At 35.3% G+C, this 20,030-nt stretch overlaps 1 protein-coding gene across 1 annotated transcript; it reads right to left on the bottom strand.

Annotated features, from left to right (window-relative positions):
* Window positions 1-1,276: 1,276 nt before the first annotated feature.
* LOC127803805 (linamarin synthase 2-like) lies at window positions 1,277-3,409 on the bottom strand. Its single transcript, XM_052340328.1, has 3 exons — window positions 2,686-3,409; window positions 1,896-2,453; window positions 1,277-1,816 (listed from the first exon to the last, which is right to left on the bottom strand). The coding sequence occupies exons 1-3, from the start codon at window positions 3,197-3,199 to the stop codon at window positions 1,404-1,406; spliced, it is 1,485 nt and encodes a 494-aa protein (XP_052196288.1). The 5' UTR covers window positions 3,200-3,409; the 3' UTR covers window positions 1,277-1,403.
* Window positions 3,410-20,030: the final 16,621 nt, after the last annotated feature.

Raw genomic sequence — 20,030 nt, 5'->3', positions numbered from 1 at the left:
CTTACAAACTAACAATTTTATTATTAATATAATCTTCTCTAATTATAACTAAAATATATGGTTTATGAATTTTTTTTAAAAATTTTATAAAAATATTGAAGGATTTTAACATAACACATTAGACACATTAATTTAATTATTTTATCACATTTTGGTACACATGAGAATTCTGCCCGATGGCTTCTCATCGGGCTTCGTTGGCCAACGAAACCCGATGGAAAGTTCTATCAGACTTCGTTGCCAACCCATCGAGTCTCATGGGGCAAGAGGCCGATGGGAAGCCTATCGGGCTTAGTTAGGCAACAAAGCCTGATAGGGATCCCATCGGGCTTTGTCGGGCAATGAACTTCGATGGGAATCCCTATCGGGCTTTGTTGCCCAACTAAGCCGTCCGATGGGAATTCTCATCGGGCTTTGTTGCCCAACTAAACCCTACGACGGTGTGCCACTTTTGAAAATTTTCATGATTGTGTGCCTTTTTCGAATTTTTTTCCCCACGCAAATCTGGAATGAATATCTACCAAAAATGTTTTATTCACAACCGCATTCATTCTGCACAACTTTAATAAGTAATGTCAACACAAAAATACTTTTGAAAAACAAAACAAATATAAATCAAAATCAATATCTTGAATGCTTGTTGGAGAGGGAAACTTCTCGTGAATATAACTTTAATGGGGTCATTGTGATGATTGATGAAGAAGTTAAATGACCCAACAAGTAAAAAATTTGATTAAAATTTTAAATTTTATTTTTTAAATAAAATACCTAAAAAAGATTTTAAAATATTAAAAATATTTAAGTCAACCACAATTATAAAAATTACTTACCGAAAAGGATGATATGTGCAAATTAGATTTAAAAGATTTCAATTAGAGAATATAATTTAGGGAATTGGAGGGGTAAATAAAAATAACATAAAATGGGGTGAGAGGCTCGAACCCTCGACCTCAGGATCACCTCAATAAGCTACGAGACCTACGCGCTAGCCAACTGCGCCACCACCCCCAAATTTTCTAGGTACACTCATTTTATATAAAATTATCAACTGTTCAATTTAGTCTATGCATGGCCACATACATGCCAACCTATTTAAAATGTAAATAGAAATAAAATTATTATTTTATCCATGAGTTGATTGTATTGATACATAGTGTATTATTATTTGGGATGATTGCCATTGCATAGTTTTCAGTATCAATGCCTTTGATTACGTTAACAAAAGAAAATTATAGATTGGGTCTTTGAGACTTGTATAGAAGAAAACGTCAACTCATTAATTAATGATTACTTATGGATTAATCATGGCAATATAACATGGGAAATACAAGCACAAACATGTACTAATTAAGCATGGGACATGCCGACCCTTGTATGATATTTTAATTAATACAAATCAATATTCAGTGGGCCGGAGTGACCCCCGTTACGCAGGAAAGGAGAGCCTCATCCACGAATCTATCAAAGTTACAGTAAGATGAGCCCCCAACAGCAGTGGCCTCTTCGGCTTTCCTCTTCCACTCCACCGCCTTCTCCCTCATCTTCCTCCCACTCTCTCCTTGCACCGTTTCCCTGACAATCCTCTCAACCTCATGCCGATTCACGTCCTGATCAACCTCCGCTGCAATCCCCCACTCGCTGCACGCGTACCTGCAGTTTGTCTGCTGCTCCGCAAAGTAAGGCCAGCAGATCATCGGCACCCCGCCGCATACGCTCTCCGTCATCGAGTTCCATCCACAATGCGTCAAGAAAACGCCTACCGATGGGTGCAAAAGCACCTGTTCCTGCGGGCACCAGCTTGCCAGCAACCCTCTACCTAAGAATAAGAATAGTATAAAAGATAAAAGTTAATCATCTGTTTACTAATTTAATTAATCTTTTAGTTGAGATGCTACCTTCAATGTCCTCAACAAAATCTGGCGGCAATTTTGCAGACTCGCCCATTACGATGTCCGGTCGGACGATCCACAGAAACGGGACCTTGCTGTTGGCCAGCCCCCATGCAAATTCCTTCAAGTGCTCTTCCGACATAACAGTCACACACCCGTAGTTCACGTACACGACCGAGTTTGGCTCCCTTTGATCCAGCCATTGGAGACACCTTGTATCTTCCTTCCATAGACTTAAGTGAAGTGAGTGGACCTGGCTTCGGGTTTGGGTTTGATCATCAGTGAGTTGTTTCTGCAGCAAGGAGAGTGGTCCTGCAGTGTAGATCCGAGGAAACTGAGACGAAATGGCTTGTAAAACTTGGTGTTCGAGTGCATCGAAGGTGTTGAAGATGATTGCGGATCCTTTGAAGCAGTTTTGCGCTGACTCGCCCAAGAAATAGAACATGAAATCGTCGGGATCGGTAGTTCGGACGAAGGAGGGGAAGTCCCTAAGCCGGATGTTGTGCATGCCGGGGACCCAATCTATAGGCGTTTCAAGCGTGCCATCGTTCATGAAATTTTCATCTGGGATTAGCAAGGACAGCATTCATGGTTAGTTAATTAGTACTACTTGGGGTGTGCCTACATGTTTTTCTGAACAAAATTTGATTTAAACATCCAAGTCACTGGTCTCATCTTACTAAACTTGCAATTCATATGGTTAGAATATCGTCAAATCTCGTAAGATAATACAATATAATGCTTTTAAAAATCAATATACTGTGCTTAAAAGAAGTATGATATGTCTTATGTATACCTTTGAAGGGGAAAATCCCTCTCTTGGTAAGCTCAGAGTACTGAATATATCCCATTAATCCACAAGCTGAGGCAGTCCAAAAGTGAACCCCCGGAATGCCAAATTCTTCAGCCGCTCTCACGGCAAAGTTCATGACTCCATCCGCAACTATGCACGTAACCGGCGGCGAAGCTTCCTCCGACGAGTATAACCTCCTTAACAACTGCCTAAAAGGATCCAAACACTTGTTCATGACTGCTTCGCAAAGCGCTACAGGATCCTGGGTGGCGTCCCGATCGGACGGCGGCAGCCCTTCCGACATCGTCTCGAACCGGAAACCGTTGGAGCCCTTCGCCCATTCATCGGTTCCTTTGGATCTCAGCAGCCGCCTGTGGTTGAACTCAGTGTTGACGAAGGTGATGAAGAAGCCTCTCGAGTGGAGGAGTTTGGCCAGTTGCATGAAAGGGTTGATGTGGCCTTGTGCTGGCAAGGGTACGCAAAGCACATGGGGCTGTTGGGCTGGTTTTGTAGCCATGGTGAATAGGGCAAGAAGGCGAGGTGAGGACCTCCAGTTATGGCTCAAAGCTTCTCTTGGAGCTTGGAGTTGAGCTGACTTTAAGCTTTGTGAAAATTGGAGTACTGTTCCTGTACAATGACTGACTGGGGGTTCAAGAAGTAAAGAACCACACGGACACTCCAAGCGGATGAAAGGGAAAGGTGGAACGATGAGATTGAATGGAAATTTTGAACGAGGAAGGCAATATGTAGCTTCCTACAATATATAATATAATCACGCGAATTAGTGGTAATTTAATGATAAGTGGCAAATATATCACTCTAAACGATCTCTCTTAGGTTCTGTGAGTCCCCATATATATATTTCATTAGATTTAAGAGATAGATTGGTGGACCTCTTTTTCATGGTCTAATCTCATTGGATGAGGTAAGCTGCTGAATATGTAAGATGGGACAACGCCGCCCAAATAAAGAATGAAAAAATGTGATATTTTGATATATAGGCAAAATATTATTAGAATGATACAATAGTTCGTAACCCTTTTTATTATTATAAATATTTTACTTCATAATATATAAAAATAAAATTTATTATATATTTAATATAATATAAAACTAAACACTACTCTTAATTAAGAGGATAATCAAAGTGCAATAAGTACACTTTTTTTAAGATAATACATGTTTATTACATCTTACTTTTAATTTTCAAATATTATTATTATAATCTATTCTCCGGAGCAGGCATCGTTCTCACGAAAGAAATGTAAATCTTTGGGAGAAAATGTTCTCGTGGAGAAAATTGTTATTTTGCTCTTATATTATATAGTTTTAATTATAAAAAATAATCTATATTATAATGACAACATAAACTGTTTATTATGTGCATTACTTTAAATGCATTATAAGTCACCTAAATATAAATCAATTTCAACTAATCTTCAAATGCAAATCATTTCTTTCTCAAAGTATCTTGATAGAGATTAAAAAAATAAAATTTTATGTTCAAATGACTCCAAAATCTGATTCAAAAATGGTTTTAAAGTGTTGGAGAAATAGAGTAAAATCTTTGAAAAAACAAATTAAGGACAAACTGTTGATCAGTTCAAAGTCACGATCAACCATTTTTGTTCTTGCTGTCGACCGGTCAAATTTTAACTCTCGGCCAAGTGTGATCGATAATTATTGTATAAAAATCAGTCAACTATTGACCTTTTTGCTTTTCATGTCGATCGTTTTTTAAATATGTACACTAACTTGTCGACCAATTCTATAAATTTGTCGACCATTTTTCTCACAGACTTTTCCAATGACTAGTTCGACAATTCATTAAATGCCCCCAACTACCACTAATGATTATAATTTATAATGGCTTGTCAAGCACTATAAATTGAGGGTTGATGGATCATTCACTATAAAAAAAATAATATTTTGCAGTGATTTAATTTCTTGCTGTAATACCTAGGAATAATTTGAGGATAAAAAGGATATTTGATAAAGGGCATAAATGAAATTTTGGAAAAAAATAAGGCTATTGGGTACACTAACGCAGCTTTGGACGACCGAATTAGTCAGAGGGGGTACCCTGGACCCTAGATAGCCAAGAAAAATGGTATAATATCGACGAGTGATTTAAATTATGATTTTTAGTGATAAAAAAAATGAGATCGGGAACAGTTTTCGGTATAACAAAAATACAGCTGCCAATTAGGTAGTATTACCGAATCGTTATAGGCGACAGTCAAAAAGTCAACGGAGTGTGTCTAGTACTAATATTTGATGTATAGAACAACCCTTAAGTGATTTCAGGTTGAATCGAGTGGATTTGATATCAAAACGATCAATCGATCATAAGTGTAATTTTCTAAAATTGCCGGAGAGAGGTCAAAACAATAATTTTTCTAAATTTTCAAGGAAGAAATGAGAAGTACTAATCTTGAGGGTCTTAGTGATGGTGCTAGAAAGATCAGGGGCTTGAGGATAAGGGCCAAAATGCAAAAGGAAGTTTTAAAGGGCTAAAATGCAATTTTTGAAAATCTGCCAAAGCATGGCAGATTTGGCCGCGGATTTGTCCAAAAAATCGGGAGATTTGGGTAGCAAATCTCGTTAGGGCATGGCCTAGGGTAGTCTAGGAAGCGTGTGGGGAAAGGTTTGGCCGAAAATCGGCCACGTGGGGGTGGGTTTTGGCCTATAAATACCCAAGGGTTTCGGCTGAAAATGAAGCAACAAATCGCTCAAGTTTGAGGGCGAATCGAGGGAAACCAATAAGGGGCTTTTGATCCTTAAGGCTAGGAGAGCATTTCTGGTAATTTTCGTGAATTTTCGAGGTGTTTTGAGGGAGTTTTGAGGGCTGATCGGAAAACTGGGCGGTCCGCCTATCGCCGCCTGTAACCGGCCGTTTGGTGGGTTTTCCGGTGGCCTTTCAGCTTGAAACCGGTGGGGTTGGGATCGATTCTTTGTGGGCTTTCAAGGGGTACTGGTTTCGGGGGCATCGGAGCAACTGCCGGCGACTGAATTGAGGTTGAAGACGGTGGCGCGTGAGTTGCACGCTCCAGCCTTTGCTTGCACCCACGCGCCAAGCGCCTGAAGGCGCGTGAAGAGGGGTTTTTGGTAATTCAACTTTCAGAAATTTTATTTAATTATTTTATGAATTATTATGTAAAAATATTTGAGAAAATAGTTGTGTTGATATTTATTTTGAATTATTAGAGAAGAAAAATGGGAGAAAAATAGGAAAATGTGAAAAAATTAAGGAAAATTATAATTGTTGGATAAATATGCTGATTAGGGTGCCTTGAGGGTTGAGACAAAGTGACTCGTGCAAAGTTCGAGGTGGGCACGCAAATCGAGGTGTACCGCGCTTTTCAAGAAAAATTCGAATTGCGCCTAAAGGTGAGTGGTTCTACTCGAAAAGACTTACTGTAGCATGTGAATGGTTTACTGTGAGTGTTCATCCCTATGGCTTGGTTTATTGTGATGGTTTGTCCAAACGATTATTTACACATGCATTGAATTTCTTACGACAAATTGTATACATTGAGATGTTGATTTTATGCACGTTATGATTTTTCGGTATTGGCATGTTGTGTTGTCCATGTGGGACGTGGGTTGTTAACCTGTGACGTAGCTCTCGAGTGTCAGCACTCGGAATGTGTGCCAAGGGTTAATACTATGTAACCCATTTGGGACGGGGTTGAGACGGACTTCACCTTACGGTACTCAAGTGGCGGGGCTGAGAGTGGACACCACCCCGATTGTTGGCTCAAGTGGCGGGGCTGAGAGTGGACACCGCCCCAGGTTCATTTGAGCAATAGCATTAAGGCTGAGGTGTCGTGGATTCTGGGGATAGTGCTGATGTGACATTCTTGGGGCTAGGGTTACGATGAGTTTTGGAATGCTTTTGAGTAGGAGCATAATACCTAACAATGACAATGGGGTGATTCTTGGTTTCATATGTTGAGATTGTCCCTCTTAAGCAGGATTGTGTTTGTTAATGGGTTAATGTGGTCGTGTCGCCTTTAGAGATATTGCATTTTTCCCGATTAGGGCTAAGTACTACGTGGAATTCTCTTAGGCTGGTGTATGTCGGGACTTGTCGGTTTTATATATGATTTTGCATATATTCATGAAAATGTTTTTGAACTCTCACTTAAATGATTCAGTATCTAATTTGGACTATGTCTCTGGAATATTTAAACGTTCTAGGTGAAAGTAGTGGCGCTAAGGGGAAGAATGTCATCGAGATGTAGCGGCTATGTTTAGTTTTCATAAGTTTTGTCTATGATTGCGATGTTCGAAGGTTATATAATATTTTGATATTTTCTAGTGAAACATCAATTTGGTTATTGTAAAAGGAATTGTCGGTTATATATTATTGAGGTTTCAATCTTGCTTCCGCTGATGTGATTGATAATACATGTCTTAGTCTATTAATTATTAAATTTTGATATACTAAGAAGGTACAATCGGGATTGTCGGGAAATGATTATGATGAAGGTATGTGCATCGAGAGACTTATGTTGTGTGTTTGATGTTGAAAAAAATATATATTTCCAAAATTTCGAGTTAACGCACGTTTGGAAAAAGTGGGGCGTTACACTTGCGACGGTTTTAAAAACCGTCTCAAAACATGGTATTTGAGGCCGTTTCGTCAACATTTTGCAACGATTTTAAAAGATTGCAACAAAATTTAATAATTTTAAATTTTAAAATTAAATTTTGAGGCAATTTTCAAAAATCGTCGGTAAATTTAGAAAATAATTTAATAATAAAAAAATAAAATTAAATTAACATTTGTGACAGTTTTGAAGAATCGCTATAAAATTTATAAATTTAATAAATTTTGCGACAATTTTTGAAAAATTGGGACAAAATTTAGAAAATAATTTAATAATTAAAAAATTAAATTAAATTAACATTTGAGAACTATTGCAAAATTTATTAATTTAATAACTAACAAAATTAAATTAATAGAAAATAATTTAATATTTATATTAAAAATATATAAAATTTTGATAATTTATAAAATAAATTTAAAAAAATATGTTAACTCTTTTTTTTATTTTTTAATCAATTAATTAATTTAATTTAATTCAATTAATTTATTTTTAATTTATTCAATTATTCTTTTGAAAAAATATTTTTAATTTAATCAATTAATTAATTTTTTAATTTATATTAAAAATATAAAATGTAATTCTGAAAAATAATGATTGGATTAATATATAATTAATATGCGTGGGTATATAATAAGGGGGCCTTGAAGATCGACTAGCTTCACGCGCGCATGTAAAGTTATATTTTTTTCCAGTTGTTTTAGAATCGTTGCTAAAGTTCAATGATTTAGCAGATTTTAGTGACTGTTCTAAAACCGTCGCTAAATGTTACGAACTGCCGCAAAATCTATTATTTCATGGCGATTCTTAAACAGCTGCAAAAAATATAACTTTGCGGTGGTTACTCTAGCGGTTGCTAAAAATCACCTTTAAATGCTTCACGATGGCTATATCTACGACAATTTTGAAAACTGCCTCAAAATCACTTTGCGAAGATTAAAACCACCGCAAACTTACAAAATAAATTGTCGTTAAATTCTGATTTTTTTGTAGTGATTTAAAAAGCTAAGAGAATTTATTACATATATTCAATTGTCCCGACTACTCTCAAGTGCTCAAAATTGTTGTTGTTGTTGTTTTTTTTTTTTTTTTTCTCTCTTAAGACTTTGCTCTTCAATTGTATTTATTGCTTCAAGACTTGTGTAATTTATATAAGATAATTTGTAACTAAGAGATTCATTTCTCAGATCCTCTTTTGTTGTATTCATATTGTAATTTCCTACCAAATATGCTAGAGGGCCTACTTTGATAGTAAGAGGTTATAATTCCTAGTCTTGAGGATTAGATGGTCTACTTGTGATAAGTAGAAGAATTTAGTGATATTTTTGAAATCTTTAGTGAGGAGTTAAAGATAATAGATTAGGGCATTTAACTTAACCACTTAAATATTGTTTGTGTCCTCTTTGCTTTGGATTTCTTTATATTTAACTTATCAAGCATTTTTATCAATCATTTTCATTTGCACTAGATCCTCTCTTCAAGGCAAGAAATTTTCAATTTAGACCAAATTTTTAATCATTAAATTCACCTCATTTTGGATTGTGGTGCTATTGCTAGTCAATAGGGGAAGATGTTCTTCCAGACAAAGGTTTTTCTCTCGGATAAAGGATGTTCCCTCAATCGAATGACGTTCATGTGCTCAAATGAGGGAAATTCTCCCAAATAATTCATGTATGCCATCGGTTCACCCAGCCAGTTGAATCATTATCCCAGAGGATAACAAGGGAAATATTCTCAGACAACTCGCACACGTGTAGCAACAAATATGTTCTTGCCCCAATGGCAACATGCCTTGAAGCATTCTTTCTCTCAGAGGAATCACTAGACTTAAATTTCTTCACAGGATATTTTCTAGGCCTAATCCATGCTTAACTTGAGATAACTCCCTACACCCCTCGTGCATCTATCACGTGCTCTACCGGCATTTTAAGGGGTATAAATACCCCCACCCTTTATTTAAGGGATCTTTTGGCATCTTTTTCTTCGAACTTTTCATCTTCTCTCACATAATTACATTTAAACATTTGTATTAACCTCCTTATTTATTCGGAAGAATGACTCCTACTTCTCCTGAACACTTTGAGCTACTTATTCAACATCATGACCATAATTTTTCTGACTTGAACATTAAAGGGCATATGTAGAAGGAATCTCCACATGTCTTCTGACAGTGTACTGCGTTGCAACTGCTCTCTACCAGACAGTGAACTTTTCCTTAGGCAATCATCCATATCTCTCGACTTCAACAATACTACTACTTATTCAAGCCCACAGCTGCTTCTTCAATAAACTCAAGCCTGTTGATCTCTCCCTCAAATAGTAGTGCATGCTCTCTCCCAAGCAACAACCTTCTTACTTTCTCTCGGCTTGGTCACCTCGAGCTCTATCTTGTCCTAACTCCACGCACTACAAATTTAATTGTTGGAGGCGGTGGTAAAGTTCATTAAACTTTACAATATATGGATGATAACTTTTTACGGCAAAATCAGTGGTAGTTTTGACATTCTAAGGAGATAAAAAGTCGTAAATTAAAACTTAACCCATCAAATGGTTCAGTTTTGAAAGCACAGAAAAGACTAAATGAGTCCAAAATTCGACCACTCATTTGATATCTCAATCCCTCTCTTTGCCATCACATTTTGGTTGAAAACATCGAGGCTGTTCCGAGTCCGGACCACAATGTATGGTTATAGTCAATAAAGGTGGCCGCGTACTATCTTTATGTCACAACAGATATTTGGCATCTTGGCACCAAGAGGTAAAATCCCTCAACTTAAGGCCCCACCAAGAGGTGAAATCCCTCACCTTAGCCGCGCCCCCCCCCCCCCCCCCCCAAACAAATATTTGGCTTCTTCCCAGCGTTACAGGTTGATTTAGTTTATGCAGTCAACTTGGGACAATTCAAACAAAGCCACGTGCTTGGCTGTGGGTATTTCCAAGACCTTCTCTCTCTCTGTCCCCCCCCCCCCCCCCCCCCTCTCTCTCTCTCTCTCTCTCTTCAAATCTTTCTACATCCCTCGCGATCTCCAGAACTTTCTTGACCCAATATTTAAAAAGATTTTAAAATGAAATTTATTTTCAATCTAATTAATGTTTAGATCAAGGTAGTATGAAAAACAGATAAGATTATTGATCATAGCTGGGCATGAAAAGAAGTTCAGTAAAATTTGTCCTTAACGTAGTAGCAGTAAACCTCTGTTTGGCCATATAATTTTCTTTTACTAAACTGATTTAATGTTAATAAAAGTAATACAAAATTAATAAAAACCTTCTTCATATCTTATCACTTCTTTCTCTTTCCTAGTTGCCCTGTAGATTTTTCATTCTTTTGTTTGTTATTTTTTTTTTTTTATCTAAGTGGTACATCAACAAAACAACAAAAAAGAGAAAGAACTAACCCCATGTTGGGAATACTGACAAGTGAACATTATGTGGTAAGCAATAGAATAAATTCATGCAAAAGCATAATGTAAACAAAACTTTATATTGGATGTCGATTGATGTAACTCTCCAATGAGAAAATAATAAATTTTACAACACCAACACCATTAATCACCAAATAATTGGTTTTTGACATATGACGATTAATAATTGTGTTTGCATTAACTAGTAACCCAACACCATTAATCATTTTGTTGACCATGGAAAAAGTTTATCCATCGAGTGAATTGTGTGGGGAATATTCCTAGTTTGTGTGGAATTCATATAATGAAGCTCCACTCCATTAGTCCATGCTATCATCAAATAATGCTTCGACCATATTGCCCACATCCACTTTGGTCGCCATAATTAAGCCCATGTTTCCCAGATTTCTTTTTCATATTGTTTTTTTGACTGACTTCCTACCTAAGAATAGTATTATTATTCCTGATATTCCATCCTCTCACAAAACTAGCTTGCGTAGGTGAGATGATTTTCTCAAGATGAGGCTTTGATCCATTGGCTAGAATAATCTTTGATATCTATTATATTAACTTATAAGTCACGTTACAAAGGGTGATAGACCAAACACTACAAGAATTTCGGATTTTAGTAACAATATTTTGGTCGCTAAAATTCAAAAATCAGTCGCTAAATTAGTTTAGTCATGGATTAGTGCCGGAACATATCTGTCACTAAAGCGCTTGTCACTAAATTTTTGTAGCGACAAAAAAATTTTCACCACTAAAGATGATTTTTTTTTAAATTTAGCGATAGAAAATTCTATCGCAATTTTGTCTCTAAACAGCGACGGATTAGCGACGCAAATTTAAAAAAATAGAAATAAAAAATAAAAAATTTATTTTAGAAAAGGAATTTTTTGTCACTAAAAAATAGTAAAAAATAAAAAATATATATAATACATTAAATTAAATTCGTGGCAAAATTTTTTGGCTAAATATATAATTTTTTTTATAAAAAATTAAAAAATTATTTTAGTGATGGAAATTTTATCGCTATTTAGATATTTTAGTGATAGAATTGAGTCACTAATTCCGTTGTTAAAATAAATATATTTTTATTTTTTTATTATAATTAATTATTAAATCAACCTAAATAATCTGAAATAATTTTAATTCTAATATAAATTTAAGCGATAATTATTATTTGAAATTATAAAATTTATATTTATAGAAAAAAATTAATATTTGAACAGAATATTAATAAAAATTAAAATATCATTGACTGTTATATTAAAATAGCTATGAAACATAATTGTCTAGATAATAGAATATTAATATGATATTGACAGTTACATCAAAATAACTACAAAACATAATCATCTGGATTGTCACCAGCATTAGGCGAGTCAGGTTGGTGAGTCAACTGTGGATGAGAAGAAGAAGAAGGAAACATGTCCCTAGTAGATGTAGTAAACTGTTCAATCAAAACTCGCATTTCAGACATCTATCATCGAAAGTCATTCAACTCCCGAGCCTACAAGTTTATTTTCTCTGTCATTTCTTGTATGATGGCATTTTCATTGAGGTCAAATGAGACAATAGATAAGCTGTCGACGTCGCAAAACTTTGATTGGAATAAGGATCTTGTTCTGTAAGTTCTCTTCTTCTTATTTTTCCCAGAAGTAACATGGAGGAATATCTACCCTCTAATCAGACTACCCCACATGTAAGATTGTTTAAAAACACAAAAATATTGCACTTAAATATATGCAACATCATCAATTCTTAACGTATCAGATACTTCATAAAATCACAACAAATGAATCTAAATCATAATGTTCTCTTCTATTTAGCAAAAAGTACATGTTGGTCCCTTAGGGTATGGCCACTCAAGATGGGGGTAAATTGAGTGATTAATTTTTTTTTCAATTTTAATAAATATTATTGATTAAAGATTTTATTAGAAAATATATTTGATAAGTATAATAAATTATGTTTAAAATTAATAATAAATGTAAGCCACAAGATATAAGAAAAATAAATAATATGAAACACAACAAAATTTATAGTGGTTCGATATTTTCACACACCTAATCCACTCTCCAAAGTTCTAACCACTATTGGGGTTCCACTAAATTAAAATCACCAAGGTTTTTACACTAGCTCATCTTAGAAACTAGATATACACCTAAATTACAATGTGTTCTAGGCAACCACTACACCAAGGCTTTCTCCTTAATTTACCTTAGAAATTAGATTCATCTAGATTTTAACGGATATAAGAAACCTATACAATCCTCAATAATAATTTAAATGTTTACAAATAATTTGTCCACACTTAGACACAAATAAGAAATTAAGAACAAATTATACAAGGCAATAATATTTAGATAAATAAATAAATAAATTTGTAATCTCAAAGGGAGAAGTTCAGATTTATCGTAGAAGACTTGAAGAACTTTTCTTTTCTTACCTTGTGACTCTTTGGTGGATGTGCAATAATACTTCGAGAGCCTCGGATTGCTTGGATGTTTTGCTTGAGAGTGTTTGAGAGCTTTCGGGTGCTTTGGATATGCAATGGAAGTATTTAGATGCTCAAAAAATGAGTTTGGAAGAGGGGATTTATAAGCATTTTAGCCACTAAAGAAATGGTTAATATGAAGTTTGAAATTTAAAAAAATATTTAGACTTTCTCAAACAATAAGAAAACATGTCTCACCTTTAATTCAAAATAAATTTATTTTTTGCATGAGAAAAATCAAGATTTGAAAATTCAAATATATGCTTTTGAGATATAAATGATTAAAACAAGAAAACATGTTTAAAAGCAATATCTTTTAATTCAAAATAAATTTACTTTTTGTATGAGTAAGAGAAAACATATCTAAAAATAATTCTCCTTTAATTCAAAATTTGAAAATTCAAATATAACTTTTTGAGACATAAATGATTAAAACAAGAAAACGTGTCTAAAATCAATTGTCTTTTAATTCAAAAATAAATTTACTTTTTGCATTAATAAGAGAAAACATTTATATTATAAAAATATTTTTGTTAATCATCAAAACTTAATTAATATGAGCAAGTTGGCTCAACATTCTCCCCCTTTTAAATGATGACAAAAAACGTGATTTTTGAGGTTATTAATGTGATAAAGTATTTTTAAACTCCCCCTTAATTTTATATTATAAGCTCCTCTTTTCAAAAATACTAAAAACATAAAAATATTTTGGATATAACTTAATATATAAAATAATTTTTAAGAGTTTTAAAGACCAAACCTGATTGCCAAATCTGGTTGTCTTGATTGCACTTGCTTGATGTCCTATCTCTTAGATATACTATTTTCTCACATACACGAAAAAATATCATAATACATTTTTCTCCTCCATACAAAAATAATATATAATTCACACTCTTATACATACAATCTCTTATCTCATAACATCTTATTCTTCTCCCCCTTTTGTCATAATCAAAAAGACATTGTTAACGAAGAAAATAAAGATTTAAATAATACAATCCATTAGAGAAATTTACCAAAAATAATTCACATAAATAATATGATGAATAATGAACAAAAACTACTGAAAATATAGATGCAACGTTAAGTACCAAAAACAATACGTTATATCCATCATGGAATTTCGAGCTAACCATTCCAACCATAGATCTATGATTACACAACATATAATATATCTACAAAAAAAGCAATCATAGAATAGTCAAGGGGTACAACAGCATTATAGAATCTACAAAACAGTAATCTAAGTCACCCACATTGATAGCTTTGGATTTTACCGATGCTCAGTGCTGATGATGGTTGCCGAACACGATTGATCCAAGTTCATCGATATTATCTGGGAATGACCATTGGTTGCTGCTAGTTTCGACTGGGTAAGGTTGCAAACTACCCTCTTGGAAATAAGGAAACGACACATTTTCTTCTTGGATGACTGGGTTTTCAAAATTCCAAATAGGGTTTGGATCATTCACGAGAAAAGATCCATTGTCATAATATGAGTTTAAATTGGTTTCTGGGTGAAACCAATTTTGAACATTGAGAGGGTCTGCATAAGAGTTTGCAAATAGTAATTCCTCCAATAAAGTTAGATGAAATTGAAGATCGACGACTTACTGTTGAAGGGAAAAAATATTAGATACATAGCCATAAATAAGATCTTGAAGTCTAGCTTAAGCTTTATACAATAGTGTAGCGACAGCCCCATAATGGTCACTAATCGGAAGCTGGTCCAATAGCTTTGAGGCATTACTGGCACCAAAAACCTTACAAATAGCTGCAAAATCAGTAGCTCATTCTTCATGGCAGAAGTAAGGGGTAAAGACGCATGATTGAGTACATTTTTTTCTTAATACTTTGTAGACATCGCATGGAGAACCAGGTCCTGACATGATCTTCTAATTGTTTATTTTATTTTATTTTATTTTGTTTTAAATTTTATTTTATTTAATTTTGTTTTTAATTTTATTTTATTTAATTTTGTTTTTAATTTTATTTTTTTTAAGACTGAGTAGATCTGGGTACTAGATAGATCTAATCGAATCTGGGTAAATCTGGATAGATCTGGTTGAATATTGGGACTGGGTAGATCTTGGTAGATCTAACTGGATCTGAATAGATCAGATTGGACAAACAAACGGATGAATAGACTGACAGACGGACAGACGGCTATGGGCAACAGATTTGAGGGTTAGATCTGGGTAGATTTGTCCTCAACAAGAAGGAAGGTGGGAAGCTCACAGGGAAAATCAAACAAAAGAACAACTTTGAACAAGGTTGGGTTTCAAAGCAAATAGATGTGTAATCAATGAAGGATTAGATACAAGATAAAGAAAACAAACGTCTGATCAGGGCATTGAGAAAGCAAATGGACAGAGGAACAACGAATAACTAAAGAAAAATAAAAAAAAAAGACTCACCGTGGATCTGATCGGTGAGACGACTGAAAGGCGTTGAAAATACGATGAACAACTACGGCGAATAGGATTGATTCGATCGACGGGATGATGAAGACATGATAACACATACTGAAACGAAAAGAAAGAAAAAAAATATATTTACCTAAGCCCGAAGAGGGAGATCAAAGATGGAACGGCGTGGGAAGAATAGAGGTGATGACGACAGCGATAATTGACGAAAACAACGCTAGCAATGAGAAAGGGAACAAAAGAATGAGAGAGAGAAGGAAGAGCGAACAACGGCGACAATCGGCTGGCTAATACCAGAGAAAAGAGAGAGATGCCGAAGCACGAACAAGATAAGTGTTTGACCTTATCTGGGTTGACCCTCTTTTATTTTTTTTTAATTTTATTATTATTATTATTAAAACAAAAATGAAATTTGCACAAGAAATTTTACCATTTCAATATTCTAAGCTACCCGAAGAGATTTATTATCCCTAATTCCCTTCTAATTTATTCTTAAAAATTCATTGTGTTCCAAATATAGAAAAATCTTTTGATTTTGGAACTAATTTTTAATCTTCATTTTTCTTGCACAACATTGATCCACAATTCATTTTCCAAGGCTTGATCCATGCAAGTTGACTCAATCATTAGATATGAAGGTCACATTGTAAAACATATAATCCTTACACCTTGACTTGGTTCTGCAATTATTTGATCTATTGGATGATCTTGCACAAATATATAATTCTTGGGAAGCATACTTAAATCATCCTCGTCTTAAAGAGACAATTTTATCATCTAATTCTCTTAGCTTTCTTTCTAAAGATTTGAAAATTTTTATCATTTGAAAACAAAAGCACAACCAAGTAATCCTAGAGAAATTTTCTACTACAACATATAATGTTTTCCATCCAAACTTCTAGTTTGTGTGGGTTCAAATAGATCTAAGTGTAAAAGTTATAAATGCTTACTGATTGATATTTCACTCATAGATTTAGCCTCCATTTTGCTTACTTTAATACAAGTATCATAGAAATTTCTTCACTGATTTTCATTTTAGGAAGCCCGACAACTAGATCAAAATTTTCTTGATTAGGTTTGGATTTGCATGACCTAATATATCTTTTATGCCACAAAAAGAATATCCTCATTATTTACTATTAGGCATTATTTCTAAAAGGTGACATACCTTATTTATTTGGGAGTGAGATCTATAGATCTCTCCCACTAGTCATGTACGATGTGCATCCACTATCCATATACAATTTATTTCCCATTGTGGTCATCACGCACATCTACATATTTGATAAGATCACGTTTTAGGTTTGGGTACCCATTTATAGACGGGTTGTAAAGTCCCCATATTTAATTACTATTTTATTTTTATTTTCAGGGACCCGACGTCGGCGTGGCTACCAAAAACTCATGGCAACTTCTTCCTTGAAAACCCCAGCCAAGGAGTTCAAGGGGAAGTGTCAGAGTGGTTGGTGCTTGCCGGAGTCTTAACAAACATACAGCATCTAGCATGCACATTTCTAATCACAGTACTTAGGTCTCCCTTCATACATTATCATTCACGTTCTCATACCACCCTCAGGGTTAATTACATAAAGCAATATTACAACTATGATGCTACCCCATCAGTACGTTATCTGTAGCAAGATAACACCACCAAGACCTTCTGGTCAGGACTGCTCTATACATGTCTGACCCCCATCTCGAATAACGCCTAGCTTGCCATCTACTGGTGCCCTGCCTTACCTGGAATGACGCAAACAAACATGAGCCGCAAGGCCCAACAAGCATAATAGAATAAGAAGAGCAATATCTGAACCTAGGACTATATACTAAATAATGACATAACACATCAAGCATGTCAACTCTTGGAAAGCTTAGAAGTGATTGTCACCCACATACATTTAAGAAAGGATTTTAACCAATCACGTATACTGTGAGTTAGGTTCCTTTGACTCTCTCAAGACTAGCATGGCAAAACCATAACGTGACCACTACCATGGGTCAGACATACAGCCATCTGAGCTTGCAACACATATACCATTAGTCCGGCCCCTGGCCCACTCGAGCTTGAAACACATATACCACGAGTTCGGCATAAAGCCCACTCGAGCTTGAAACATCCACAAGTCCAGCCCTTAGCCCACTCGAGCTTGGTAGGATATATCCCCACGAACCACGTCCACTACGCGCAATAGAACCATGCATTACACATAGAAATGAGATGACGTAGTAAGCATAATGGTGATATAAGGCTCCCATAGCCGGGCATCCGGCCATGGTATGCCCATGCAACACACCCACACACACACATGCATACCATGATACACTGTTATCCTTTAATCTTAACATTTCCCAGGCTTACTCATGCCTCCTTGTACCCATGACAATATATTTCAAGTACCGTTCTTGTCTCCTCTCATACACATGAACCCATTTTTACGTACGAACATACTATTACATTCTACCCATTTCTCTTACGGGTGACTAGTGGTACTAGCTTTCTCGAATTGTCCGTCATGTGTCATTACAGCTGATAGCTGGCGCCCATACATCCAACCATCGGTTGTCACGACTCTACGGTCGACAACTAGTAGCTTGCACCCTACACCCTTAGACACACATAACTTGTCATTCGCAAGGAGACACAAATCCTTGTGTAACCTGATCCTAACAACAATGCACCATTCCTTAAGAATTAAAGGGAGGTTCAAAATCCTCACTCAGAGTAAGAACATAACTCACCTGGATCTTATATTTTAGGCCAAGTAAATAAACCAGACCGATTTTACTTAATATTGAGATGATTGGTGCATGGAGATTCTTAACGGAAACGTTTTTGATAGGCAAAATGAGAATAACTGGAAAAGAGGTTAAGAGCTTATCTCTAAATGGTCGATCTTTGCCCTTTTCGCACTCCCACTGTGAAGTAATACACTTTATAGTAAATAGTGAATCTATGGCTCAAACTAATTAAATCTAACCGTGATAAATTCACAGTTAAATGCACAAAAACTCTCAATAACTTATTCCACTTACCTCACTTCTTTGAACTTTGATTACACAATTTTCCTTCAATCTTCTTTTGATTTTTCTCCTATTTATGACAGCTGCTCATGTTGCTTCTTCTCTAATTTTCTCCTTCAGTTTTCTCTGTTTGTAGCCCAAATTCTTGCCTCCTATTTATACTTCTAATGTGCCTGCCACTAAGCTTCCCTCTTTTCCAAGTTACCCAATTTTCAACTCTCTTAAACCATTATAATTAGCTCCACATAGCCCCAATTACTTGGGCCATTTTCGACCACAATTTCTCCCCAAAGTCAAACAATATTATCTCATTTATTTAGCTAATTTTTCAGGAAAAAATGGTAAAATTCAGAGCTCCTGGAAGCTGTCCGCTGATGCAGCCGCTTAGATGATTACTTGGGCACCTAAACGGCGCCGTTTGGTGCCTCCTAGCTGCTAGAAATTTCCAACAACTTCTCCACTTCCTTCAACTCCCAAAACCTCTCAAAAATCCTCTTGAAACGTGGCCAAGATACGTTGGAATCTTCCAGCAACTTATCTAATCTTTGTGTATTCAATATAATATATAACACACTCCATTGGTTACCTAAATATATAATATACTCCATTGAGTATCTATTATTTTCTATAGTTAGTGGGTTGCACACGCCTTGGTAAGATATAGAGATTGGGGGGGAGGGGGGGTTGCATAACCATATGCTGGAAACTCCTCCAGCTTCTACTATCCCCTTAATAAATATAATATTATATGCTATTCACTCCTTTTACCAGATGGATTACACCATATTTGTATGCCACATATTATATATATATGTACATACATACACGCTGTAATACCCGGGAAATTTTTAAGAGTATAAATGGTATTTGATGAAGGGTATAACTGTAATTATCGAAAGAAAGAGGCTATAGGGTACATTATTGATGTTTTAAGAGACAGAATTAACCAGAGGGAGTACCCTGGACCCTAGATGGCCAAGGAAAATAGTATAGTATTGACAAGTAATACGAGTTATGATTTTAGGTGATGAAAGAAGTTGGATCAGGAACAATTTTCGGTATAGCTATCGATCAGGCTGAGAAAATCGAATCGATGTAGGGGATGTCTAGAAAGTCAACGGAGCATGCCGAGGACAAATATTTTACATGTAGAACAACCCTTGAGCGAATTTGGGTTAAAACGAAGAGATTTAAAGGTTAAAACGAGCAACTGGGCCAAAGTGTAATTTTCTAATTTTGCCCGAGCAAGGTCAAAAAAGGTAAGTTTTTAGAAGTTTCAAGGGTGAAATGAATAATACAGATCTTGTGGGCCTTAATGGTGGTATTGGATAGTTCAGGGGTGCATGGGAAAGACCAAAATGAGATTAGAAGAAACTAGGGG

The sequence above is a fragment of the Diospyros lotus genome, chromosome 6 (genome assembly GCF_014633365.1).
Source record: "Diospyros lotus cultivar Yz01 chromosome 6, ASM1463336v1, whole genome shotgun sequence".
In the NCBI taxonomy this organism is placed as follows: domain Eukaryota; kingdom Viridiplantae; phylum Streptophyta; class Magnoliopsida; order Ericales; family Ebenaceae; genus Diospyros; species Diospyros lotus.
The sequence above is the reverse complement of the archived record's forward strand: the minus strand, read 5'-3'. Positions and strand labels throughout refer to the sequence as shown.

Bases quoted from the DNA above. Each gene is read 5' to 3' on its own strand.
- LOC127803805 (XM_052340328.1), bottom strand. From the start codon at position 3,199: ATGGCTACAAAACCAGCCCAACAGCCCCATGTGCTTTGCGTACCCTTG. The intron at 2,454-2,685 runs GTATACATAAGA...TGCTAATCCCAG, and splicing joins AGGGATTTTCCCCTTCAAAG to ATGAAAATTTCATGAACGAT. The intron at 1,817-1,895 runs GTAGCATCTCAA...TCTTATTCTTAG, and splicing joins TTTTGTTGAGGACATTGAAG to GTAGAGGGTTGCTGGCAAGC.